General features: G+C 35.5%; 1 protein-coding gene across 4 annotated transcripts in view; it reads left to right on the forward strand.

Annotated features, from left to right (window-relative positions):
- GABRB2 (gamma-aminobutyric acid type A receptor subunit beta2) overlaps nucleotides 1–12824 on the forward strand; it is a 242336-nt gene that overhangs the window by 78890 nt on the left and 150622 nt on the right. For all 4 annotated transcript variants that reach the window (XM_087429453.1, XM_004428561.3, XM_004428563.3 and 1 more), the window contains exon 5: nucleotides 8600–8820. In XM_087429453.1, the coding sequence (XP_087285579.1) occupies nucleotides 8600–8820 (221 nt within the window). The remainder of the gene's footprint in view (nucleotides 1–8599; nucleotides 8821–12824) is intronic.

Genomic DNA, 12824 nt, shown 5'->3' on the forward strand with positions numbered 1-12824 from the left:
TGTGTGATTCTAGATAAAACCCCTTGATCAATAAAAGAGAGAAATAAAAAAAAAATAAGGCAAGAGAGATATGTGCTTTGTTAATAACAAGCTGAAAAGCTGAGGATTTTTCCTTTTTTTGTGACTCTGAGTATATTTCCTTTTCCTTCATGCTGAGCTCTAAAATATGCAGAGTAAAGTCATATTTGTAATGTTAGATTCTATTTTTATAATTTAATTCAGCAAGGAATTATTTATTTATATAGTTTTTGTTGCAGAAATAATTCATAAAACAGAAAATATATAAATTAACAAAGATTTGAAAATCACTTGTCGTCTTGCCACATGACATCACTGTTAATATTTATATTTTCTTTTAGACACATTTTCCAGATATATATCTATATATGTCCAAAATGAGATCCTGTTGTACATATTATTTTTTGGCATACTTTAAAAAAAGATAATATATAATAATACAATATATTAATAGCATATTGAGAATATCTATTCATGTCAATAAATATTTTTTACAATATTATATTAATTCTTGCATATATTCCATTAAATATTTGTACTGTGCTTTATTTACTCAAATTCACGCTGTTGGTCTTTACTAACTTTTTATTTTATTGCTAATACGGCAATAATATTTTAGAGAGATAAATGTCTGTGCATTGTCTTTCATTCATTCTTTCACATCTTTCGCTAGTTTTTCTTGCTACTATGTGCTAAACTTTCTTTTAGGATTGAGGATACAGTGATGAACAAGTTCGAGAAAGCTTTATATTTTCATGGAACCCACCTTATAGTTGGGAGAGATGAAAAATAAAAAAGTAAACTAGTAAATAAATATGATTAGTCTAAGAAAAAAGATCAGGGCTATAAACATAATAGAATGGGAGATGTGATAGGGCCCACTGGGGTTGGGAGTAAGATGGTCAGAGAAGGGTTTGCCCTTTGAGTTGAGCTCTGAGCCTCAAGGAAGAGCCAACCACACTTGGAGACATAGCTTTTCCAGTTAGTTAATCGTTAAGACAAAGTTTATAAGGCTGAAGGAACTAGGAGTATTTGTCAAACAGAATAAAGGCTAGTGTGGATGGGCTTAGTGAGTTGAGGTGAGGGAAGACAAGAGGTAATAGGTGCTGAGATCAAAGAGTGTGCAGAGTCCAGATTACGTAGGATCTTAAAGGTCCAAGTAATGTTTGTGTTTTATTCTAAGTGTAATGAAAAGCCTTTGGATGATATTAACCAAGGGAGACGTGATCTGCTTTACATTTCTACTGCCATGTGAGGACAAGGGTTAGAAGCAAAGAGACACTAACAGTGGCATTACAATCACTCACAGATATTGATGTCTTAAACTAGATTGTCAGTATTGGAGACAGAGAAGTAAGAGACTTGTGGTGATATCTGGAGATAAAGCTTTCAAAACATACTGCTTAATTATTTTCTACAAATATCCCTAGGATTGTAAATATCAGAGCGAAGGGTATGCACAGTTTAGAGACCTCTGTGCATATTCCCAAATGTTCACCAGGAAATTTGTACCATTCAACAGGCAATAGTAGTTTCCACCATTTACCAGAAAGTATGTACAATATCGGCTACACATACAGGAATAAGGAAAAATCTTTGCTCTAAAGGAGGTGACAGCTTGTGATGTTGAGAATGTACCTAGTATGTACTTACTATGTGTTACTATGGTATTTATTTAGGTGGTAATTTATACATCAGATGTTATGTCTTTTCTCCCCTGAGGAGGTAAAAATAGAAATTTTTAATGAGAAATAACTTGGCATCCTAATCTTTGGAATTCATGTCTCCTGTGTCACATTTTTTTTAAAGTGGAAATGGTAAACAGAAACAATGCAAGGCTTTTCTAAACATGCCCCACATTGAAAGACTATGCCCAGAATGATAGTAAAAGCTATAAATATGCTATATTGAACAAACTATCATGGAATTTTATTCACATGAAACTTGTGTTATATTTAAATTAAGTTGAACTTACACTCACAGTTCCTAAATCACAGATTTTACTGCCTTAAAAACGTTAGCCCTGTTTTACAAAAGCCAGAAGCTCAGATTCTCAGCTCAGAACCTCAATTTGGATCTAGCATAACTTAAAAGAAAATAATAAATGATAGTATATTAGACACAGTTGTTATTTCAACAAGGGGTAATTAAGGTGAAGCTAAAAATTTTATTTTTTTTCCAAATTATAAAAGCCTGAACAGAGAGAGATAGTTCTCTGAAAATATCTAATTTTGGAGACAAAACTGTTATCTAGAATACCTCAAGAAACAAGATTAATCACCAAAGCTCAAGACTCCAGCACCGTAGCAGTAATTTTCAAAGCTTAGAGAACATAGTTCCAATAGGTAAAGCAAGTTAAACAAATCACACACTCTCACTAATGAAAATAAACCTTAAACCCTGATCATTAAAAAAGAAACTGTTAGGTGTCTTTATGTCCTCGATGACAGACCAAACACATGTGAAACCAACCCCCTACCCCGTCGTCCTCTCCCCAAACAGAGAAATAGGGAAAAAGACATAAAGATAGGGAAAATGACATAATTACTTTTGTAATTTTTTCCACATACATAGCCATACTTTAAAAGATGAAAGGGAAAGCTCTATAGATTAGAAATAGTGAGATCTCCAGAGAAGAAAAAAGCATATGGAAAACCATAGAGATAAATGAAGGTAGGGAGAGTGCTGAAGCTTTGTAGCTGAGTAGTGATTCAAGTCTGGGTACGAATATAGGCCACTCCAGCTCAACCTGCAGGCTCGAGACCAGAGTAAGATGTTGCATCGTACATCCAGAGTGAAAGTCTATAGCTGGAAACAGGAACCACCTGTGGCCAGAACAATGCCACTAGTCTGTGAAAGGAGTAGGTAGACAGCATCATCCTCAAGAAGATATTTCTCATTATTTAATGACAGAACACCTTAAATGGCATATATTGGTATTTACTTCTTTTGGTTTGTCTTATTCATTGTTAAGCATTGTCAACTGACTAAATACATTGATTCAGATTGAGGTGAATGGAGAGAACTAGAAACTTTGAAAGTATGCAAAAAACAAAAGCATAGTAATTATAGAAATCAGCCTAATAACGTTATTGCTTTCCATTGTCCTAAAGTATCTACCCCAAGTTATTTATTGATTACAAAGGAAAATAATAATTTCACAGTGGAGAAGCCAGGCAGATATAACGTTCGCCAACTGTTCAAAATTAATATCACCAGTAATAAAACATATTGACATCATGTACCCCTTATACAATGTTTCTTTGGTGATATTCTGGCCAAAACTGTATAAGCTCTATCTAATCGTGAGCTCACATTAGACCAACTCAAACTGAGAGACAGTCAACAAAATAACCAACCAGTACTCTTTGAAAGCATTAACACCATCAAAAACAAGTAAAAATTGAGGAACTATCACAGATTGAAGGAGGCTAAGGACTATGAGATGGGGATCTTGGATTGAATTCTGGAACAGTAAAAGGGCTTTAGTGAATAAATGGGTGATATTCTAATAAAGTCTGTAGTTTAGTTAACAGTATTATATTAATGTTGATATCCTGGTTTGATACTGTTCTATGGTTATGCAAAATGTTAATCTTAGAGGAAGCTGTGTGAAAAGTATATGAAAACTCCCTGTACTATTTTTTGTTTCAAACTATAGAGTTAAAATAAATATAAAAGGAAATTTAAAAGAAAATGGCCAAAAAATAAAATGTTTTATGTATATAGATAGATATACGTCTCTCTATGCGGATAGAAAGAGAGGTGTATCTATCTCTCTCTATGTATATATCCAAATTTCCAATAGCAGGAGGTACACACCTAAGTAGAAAAATGTTCAAAGAGCATGAATAGGCAATTCCTAAAATAATAAAGATAAAAAAGGTCAGAAACATACATATAAATTATTTCATACTATATTCTAGAACACTAAGCCAAAGAAACAGGAAAAGTTTGAATCTTGGTATAAAAACAAATTACAAACACAGGAAAACACAAATATAAAAAAGTATTTTAGACATTTAGATGATTTTAAAATGACAAGATGCATTTGAACATAAAGTCAGCAAAGCATTTCTTAGAATAGAATTATTTTATTCCTAGAAGTGGCCTTGGAAACTATCTAGTCCAATTGCCTCATTGTACAAATAGGGAATTGCGAGCCTGTAACCATTTAGTGATAGTCTTGTCAGCCCATCCTGATGGGGCCATATCTCCCCCTGTATGCATAGAAGAGATCTACTTTTTTTCCCCAGATGTCAAAGCAGTTCTTGTTTACCACAATTCCTAAGTTAATTAGCTTTAGTTGTTCTTTGAATTGGAAACAGAAGCAGAGATTTGAGAGAATTCACCCAAGATCACAACAGAGGGACAAGGAAGTACTAGGATATGAACCTGGGTGTATCTGACCCTAGATACCATGTTTTTTTTAAAAAGGAGTTTTAAATTTTATTTTTTTAATTTACATAAAGGTGCACTTATTTTGGTATAGAGTTCTATGAGTTTCACAGATGCCTTAAGTCGTGTAACCCCACTGCAATTAAGATGCAGGGTAATTCTGTTACCCAAAATCATTCCCTCATGCTGATTGTTTGTAGTCAACCTCTCCCCTCTCTCAGATCCCAGGGAAACATTAATCTATTCTTTGTCCCTGTAGTTTTACCTTTTACAGAATGTCATTTAAATGGAATCATGTGAAATATGTCCTTTTGAATCTGGCTTCTTTTACTTAACTTTCTGTATTTGAAAACCATTGATGATGTTTCGTGTACCAATACTCTGAGCAGCATTCTGTTTCATGGATGTACCACAGTTTGTTTATCTCTTCATCTGCTGAAGAGCATTCATCCAGAGGGCTTCTAGTTTTGGCAATTAGTGTACAGCTGCTGTAAACATTTGCACACAGGAATAGGATTCCTAGGTCATGTGTCAAATGTATGTTAACTTCATAAGAAACAGTCAAACTGTTTTCCAGGTGGCTGATAATTTGTATTCCCGCCTGCAATGTATAAGAGTTTCAGTTGTTCTGTATCCTCATCAGCACTTGGAATTGTCAATTGTTTTTTTAACATTTTTATTTTAGCTTTTCTAATGAGTGTATAGTAGGGTGTCATTTTAGTTTTTAATTTGATTTTCCATAATGACTAATGATGTTGTGCATCATTTTATGTGCTTATTTGCCATTTGCATATCGTCATGTGTTAAGTGTCTGTTCACATCTTTTGCCTATTTTTTATGGGGTTGTTTGTTGACTTTGGAGAATTCTTTATTCATTTATATATTCTCTATACCTGTCCTTTGTCAGATAGATGATTTACAAGTATTTTCTCCCAGTCTATGATTTGTCTTTTTGCTATGCTAATAGTGTCTTTCATGGAGCAAAAGTTTTAAATTTTGTTGAGGTCCAATTTATCAATATTGTGTTTTATTGCTTGTGCTTTCGTGTTTGTATCTAAGAAGTCTTTGCCTAACCCAAGGTCACAGAGAATTTCTCCTAAGTTTTCTTCTCAAAGTTTTATAGTTTTACATTTAAGTCTAGATGAGGTATTTGTTTTATTTATTTATTTACATATAGATGTTCCAGGTGATCCAGATGATTTGTTAAAAAGATTATGCTTTCTCCAATCTATTGCCTTTGTACTGTTGTCAGAACTCTTTGTGCATATTTGTGTGGATTTCTTTTTAGATTCTTCTATTCTATTGATCTATGTTTCCATCAATATCATACTACCACACTTAGTTTAGCTTAATAGTAAGTCTTGAAATCAGGTAGTGTGAATCCTCCAAGTTTGCTCTTCTCTTTCAAGATTATGTTGTCTATTCTCGTTTCTTTGCTTTTCATATAAATTTTAGAATCAGCTTGTTCACATCTATAAAAATTCCTGCGTGGATATTGATTGGGATTGAATTTTATCTGTAGATCAATTTGGGGAGGATTGACATCTTAATAATCCTCACTTTTCAAAGCCAGGAACATGGTCTAGCTCTCTATTTATTTATGCTCTTGGTTGTGTGTATGCGTGTGTGTGTGTGTGTGCACGTGTGTGTGTTAAGGAGATAAAATAAGGAGAAAAAAGGTACAACAAACTTACCAATGGAATAGTCTTTCTTCACATTTTGATTCTCTTCCCAATCTGCCTATTTTTCACTTTGCACAATCTTTAGGTAGTTGTGTTTTTTTAATTCTTTCCAAGATGTTTAGTTGTAATCAGTGGGACAGAGAGCCCATAGTGGGCTTACTACGTTTTATGCAGCACTGAAAGCCAATTGGTTTTAGCTGTGATTATCTAAGTCCTTCTGGCGTGGTGATGCCATGGATTGTGGAGCACCCAGAAGTGTGTTTTTTTTTTTTTTTTTCCAGTTTGAATAAACCAGCTGCGAGACAGCTTCTTGAAGGAGGGATTGTTTAATGTGAAGGATGTGCTTTCTGTATGAAAGTTCAAAGAATTTATCTTGGGTGCATGGAGGCCTCGGAGAGAGAGTGGAACACAGAACCACTCTTTCTTTTAAGTCCAATAACATTTACTTAGATTCAAGAGTTTCTTCCATTCTTGACAGTGTCATGATGTGTCATTTAAAAAGAAATGAAATGAAAATTGATGTGACATTTAGCAGAATCACCAGGGTCTATTTAGGAGCATTTCTTAGCAGGCATTGCCTTGCTGACAAATAAAAGGAGTCAGCATATGACACAGGATCTCATAATATTACCATTTATTTAACCCAAAAGAGAATACAGATTCCTATGTCCAAACACTTCTCAGGTGACTGATAAACTCCAGCACCTTCCAAACAGTATTATATCCCCTAAATCTTAAGAGGGCTTCTTATCCAAGAGGATTAAGGAGCTTTATCTTCTGATAGAGATAATAATCGAATTTTCCATTTCATCTCCAAGAACTGGAAATCACAAAATGGGTTCTCTCAAGCACAATATAAATTGCCTATTTTATGTACGTCCTACTTTTCAGGCTATTTGTAACATAGACACATTCAAAAAATGTATCTGGTCCTTTTTCTGTTTTCTAGTTACATAATTCAGAAGTCTTCAAGGTTGCTTTTATTATAAATCAAGATGCTGTTCTAGAGATCCTCAGACTAATTCTTTACTAAAACAGTGTTGCAGAACAGTCCAGAGCATTGACTAAAGTGATCCACTAAAGTAAATTTCACCTACAATTATTTGATATACCTGGAGGATGTTAATACATTTTTTGTTAAAAGTTTGATTCTATACTTCAGTGTAGGCTGACTTCTGAATGAGATCAAAATTTGTATGTTTGTGAAACCAGGGAAAATATTTAAATTTTTTGCAGAGGGACTATACTTTTCCTTTGAGAATGGTTCAATGTTTTTAGCAGATAATATCTTACAAGTTGTATTTTTAAATTACATAACAAAATTATGATGTATAAATCTCAACAAGGGTCAGAAAAACTCAAGGACTTCGCAAAGGTTGAAGTGTGTATCTTAACCACAAAAGTATGCAGATACGTGCAGAAATCCAATAGGAATACCTTATTGGAAATTTATTTATTCATTCATTCGCTATTTGTGCCCTAGGACTGTGCTAGCTCTCAGGTTGCACAGATGATTAATACATGATTCCAGTTTTTTAAAAAACCCTCAAGTAGGGCATTGTGAACTGATTTTAAAACAGAATGGTACTTATACTTTTCAAATGAATATTTGGTCCTTCATTTAGTCATGCAAATGAGGGTGTGAGAGCAATTACATTGTACCCGTAGGCCTCCAACGGATAAAACATGTCACAATATATATGTAAATGCTTTATTTATAATATATAGCTTTTTGTAGTTTATAAATTGCATTTGAGTTATACATTTAATTGTCATAATAATCTTCTGGTTAGGTCAGGCATGTATTAAAAGCCCCATTTACAGTTAATGGAACTGAAGCAAAAGGAAGTTGTATAAATTTAATCCTAGAGACAGTTGAAAATGCTGGGGCTGGGGCTCCAAGGCCGGTGCTCACTTTATAACAACCCAGTGTTTCTCAAAAGCTAAGAGCCTAGCCTGCCGATTTGTAATCCTGGGATTAAAATTGTTTTGAAGTACTGATTGAGCTAATACTGTTTAGATAGCTGGGAAGCTACATAAATCTCAGTGTAAGTGTCACCTCTCCTGGGAAACTCACCTTGATTAGACCAGTTAGGATTCTCATTGACAAATTCTTACAATTACTACCCCAATAATTTAACCACTTTTTACAATTGATTTATGTCCTACCTAAAAACAATCCTGTGTGCCCCACTTTGGGAAAGACGAATTAATTATTAAGTAATTATTCCTTACCATCTTTCTTCCTGGGTAATATATATTAAATTTCACGAGGATTTGCTCTCTTCACTTCTGTATTAACAGTGCCTACCATTGTGCCTGACGCATAGTAGGTACTCGGTAAGAACGGGTTTAGTGAATTAATATTTGCCTATGTGTGAATAGTGTATGTTTACAGTGTGTGACTGTATATATTTTTTTCTTTTTATGAATACTTAAGTGTTTGCCTATCTCCCAAGTCTGTTTGGGTACAAAATAACCATTTTCTTCTACATTCACAGGATTATACCTTGACAATGTACTTTCAGCAAGCCTGGAGAGATAAGAGGCTGTCCTATAACGTAATACCTTTAAACTTGACTCTGGACAATAGAGTGGCAGACCAGCTCTGGGTGCCCGATACCTACTTCCTGAACGATAAGAAGTCATTTGTGCACGGAGTGACCGTGAAGAACCGCATGATCCGCCTGCATCCAGATGGGACGGTCCTTTATGGCCTCAGGTCTGTAGCGCCCTTTTCAAAATCGAACTTTTCCTGAACAAAACAGTTATTGCTTTTTATTGGAGGGGAACATTGTGCTGTTTTCCTTACTCCTCCTCCAATTCTGTGATAAGCAGTTAAACCTCCTATCCATAGACATCTGAGAGCTGAGGGGAGTGTGTTTACAAAGAGACTTACCCCAGCTGAGACTAAGTTTTTCTGAATTATCTTCTAATATCAGCTGCTGAACCTAAAGCTGCTTTCTTTAAGGAGTAGGGATAAACAATATCAAAAGAGCTAATATATAAGATTTCCTTAAAATGGAAAAAAAAATTACGAATGCCGAATACTTGTTTGAATGTGGCAGATGCTCTGTTTCATAAATTGCTCCTAAGGTGCGTAAACTAGGTCTGGTCCTCTGATGACAGGAAGGCTTTTGGTGCCCTCTCACCCTCCAAGGAGCAATCAGATTTACAAATAAATAAAGTCATTATCTCATGTTTATTGATAATGAATTTACACTATTAAATGTACTTTTATGTAAGAAAAGAATTGTGAGGCTCTGCTCTTTGGGTGAGGATGAATTGTAAAGTAAGACAATTTCTTCTTTTAAAGTTTATTTTGTATTAAAAGCAATAGATGCTTTCCTGGAAAAAAATGAATAAAAAAAGTTATCTATCTTACTGTGAAAACATTACAATATAACATTACAGTATACAATAAATGCAGACTCCTCTGCATTTACTGGGGAGAAACTCTAAATTCTGAAATGTTCAATTGTGTCGGATCTATTCTGTTTTATATAAATATGTCGTTACCTTATCATAGTAATCATAATGATAACAATAGTATTATTTATTTATTAAACACTTGTTAGGGGTCAGACACTGAGCTAAGTGCTTGCCATGCATTATTATAGTTGTAATCCTTACAAAACTTCGTAAGTTAAAAACTGTTATGATCGTTAGTTTCAAATGAAGAAACTGAGACTGATGCAACCTGGCTAAGATCACAAAGAATGTAAGCTGTGAAGATGGGATCTGAACTCAGATCCAAGTTCAGAGCCACAGCTCTTAACCGCTACACTGGGATGCTTCTCACTCCCACATTTTTCTTATCTGTTATATCTCCTTTTCATGATATTCAGTGTGTCTGACTGGTACATTGTCTTAGACAGCTTCTTTGTTTGTTAATCATATTTATAGAGAAAATGGCATTTGTTTATCAAGGGAGAGAGGTGCAGGGGGAGGCAGAGAGAGAGCGTGTTTGTATTATTTGTCAGCCACTGGAAATAAAGAGATGAATTGGATACAGGCACTGCTCACATACATGCCTTAGGAAGTAGAGAAACAGCAGATAGATAAAATAAGTTGACTGGCAATGTCTGCAAAGATTCCACCAAAGTGGTGAACTTTGAAAGCACTAATGGAAAGAATTGTGTTAGCAGATATGTTGTGCTAAACTTATTATTTGGAATCAACTACAAAGCATATGGTATCACAAAGACCTTGATGAGAGGGTGACACGTGGGCAGTGGGGGAGATGAGGGATGAAAAGAGGCTGTAGTTCACTTTAAGAGTTAAGCACAGGGTGAGATCAGAATCCTGAATAAGGCAGAAAGAGGCATAGAAATAATGTCACCCACTCAGCAGCGAATGATGGGGGAGAGGACTCGCAGGTGGCAAGTTCTGGCTAAGCACCAGACCCCGTGCTGGATGCATTTTGCCCAGCAAATCATTTAATCTTCACAGCAATTGTGCAGCGATTACCCTGAGCTCTTCCTCTTTCCTTGGGACATCCACCTTTAGAGCAGAGATCAAATTGTATTCTCTTTTGTATACCCAGCACTGACAAAACACCTACGCTGTAAATAAACTCAGTAAAGATTGTCAGTGAATTCTGAATGCACATATACAAAATTGAATGGATGGAAAAATAAACAATCAGAATGTCTTTGGAATTGAGAGGGAAAAGAGAAGACCAATATAGATGATAAATATGCCTTCTTTATATCATAAAGCCAATAATCAGACACAAAAGCTGGTAACTATTCATTCTTATCATTAAGGCCAACTGGACACCATTGCTCTAACTCAAACTCATGGCAGTAGGAAATCATCACTCTCCCATCTCTGCTTCCAACAAGGGCAGTTGACAAAATATGCAGGTTCCTGAACACATCTGACATGCATAAAGTTAACACTTCTGGACAGAAAAGGTTCATGAATTGTGATTGTTCTATCATTTGTCTTGTTAATTCTGCGTTTGAAATTGATAATGAGGTTTTTCAGGAAATTTATAGATGTCCCATTCCAGCTTTTACTGATAAATAGTAAAACATTATTTTCATGGCTGGAAATTTAATGCAGATCACATATTCCGTTCTCAACTCCAGGAGGTTCATTTGCAATAAATAAGTAAAAGGAATTCAATTAAAATTACTGTTGCTAGGGTTGATTCAGCTCTACTTAGCCCCTCCTCCTCCTTACCCATCCGCCACCCCATCTTTCTCTATTGCTGACAGTCTAGTAAGAAATCTACCTGTGTCTGTTCAATAGTGGCTGCAGTGAGACAGCACTCAATATAGTGATTGTATTAATGTCAGTAGCTAGAACTCATTAAAGGACTTAGCATTTACTTGTCACTGTGCCAGAATTTTGCTTGTATTATCTCATTTAATAAAGACTGTAGCCCTACAAAGTAGGCACTATTGTTGTTTCCAGCTTACATGAAGAAACTAAGGAACTTGTGTACAAATTTACACAGCTACTGCTCAGGAAAGCTTGGTAGTTTGAAAGCAAAGATGTTGCTCTTCATTTCCATTCTGTCCTGCTCCTGAGGCACTGAGAAGATGGGAATAAAGAATAGTAGGAATCACTTGAGAGCATAGGTGGAAACGGCTTTCGTTAGATACAGACTTTGTTCTTGATTGATAAGATAAGGCCCTAAAGAGCAATAGGCCTGGGTCTTCTATGCATGGTGCATCTTTAGGTCTGAGGTTCACACCAGTTCCATCTTACTAAGGGGTGATTTTTGCTGTGTCGAATCCTGGGGCACAAGCAAGATCATTGCGAAGAACTTGATAATGGCAAAGCTCATCCGTCTGAATAAGGCAAATTGAAAAGCAACTGTGAAGACTAGACATAGAAGGCTGGGACAGGGAAAGCTTTAAATATCAAGGCAGTGACCAAGAAATAGGAAAGAACAAGGTCCCTGAGCTCAAGGTCATGCTAGTTCAAGGCAAAAGCAAAGGGCTTAAACTGCCCTCTAGAGATCCACAAACATTGGCAGGGATGAGGGGGTGGGATGGGCGGTCCTTCAGAGGATATAAGTAAGCTTCTTTTGTAGGATTTTATTCAGTGAAATTTTCAGGTATTAAAATATCATAAAGATAGAGAAAGCAGTAAGCTTGTTGAATTTCATGGGTACATAAGTGTTCATTGTGTTATTCTTTCAATTTGTCTGTATGTTTGAAAATTTTCATGACAAAATTTGGAAAAGGAAAAAATGTTATGTTTCAGAGGCCTAGGAATCTCTCATTCTATTATCTAGGTAATATCACTCAAGATTTAAAAGTCTGCAGCCAAGGAATGATATTTCTGATCTCTTGGAGGTAGAGAATCACCTATACGTGACATCTGCTTTCAATAGCCATGTCTGAAAACGAGGTCATCTGTCTCAGAGGATGTGTGGCTCAGCGGGTGGGGTCCATGACCACAGACAGCCAGGCTAAGCCATAACCCAGGGAGGGGTGGTCACAGCTCTTCAGTTACAACCTTCATAATCCCTCTGTGAAATCATCCTCCTGCAACGGTGTGCCCATTGCCTCTGACTGTATGCAGCAGGAGCTCTGAGTCTACTCATGCTGATATATTGTTTGGATAGCAACAGTTTTAAGGATAGCACCTTGGGAGTACAGAAAATGGAGACTGAGATTTAGAAATATGGAAAATATTTTAGCTTATGACATTATTGTTATAAGCTAGGTTTTAAAAGTTTTCATTCTGATTGGATTTTTATTTCTC

Source organism: Ceratotherium simum, chromosome 4 (assembly GCF_057802395.1).
Source record: "Ceratotherium simum simum isolate JZ-2026a chromosome 4, ASM5780239v1, whole genome shotgun sequence".
Lineage (NCBI taxonomy): Eukaryota > Metazoa > Chordata > Mammalia > Perissodactyla > Rhinocerotidae > Ceratotherium > Ceratotherium simum.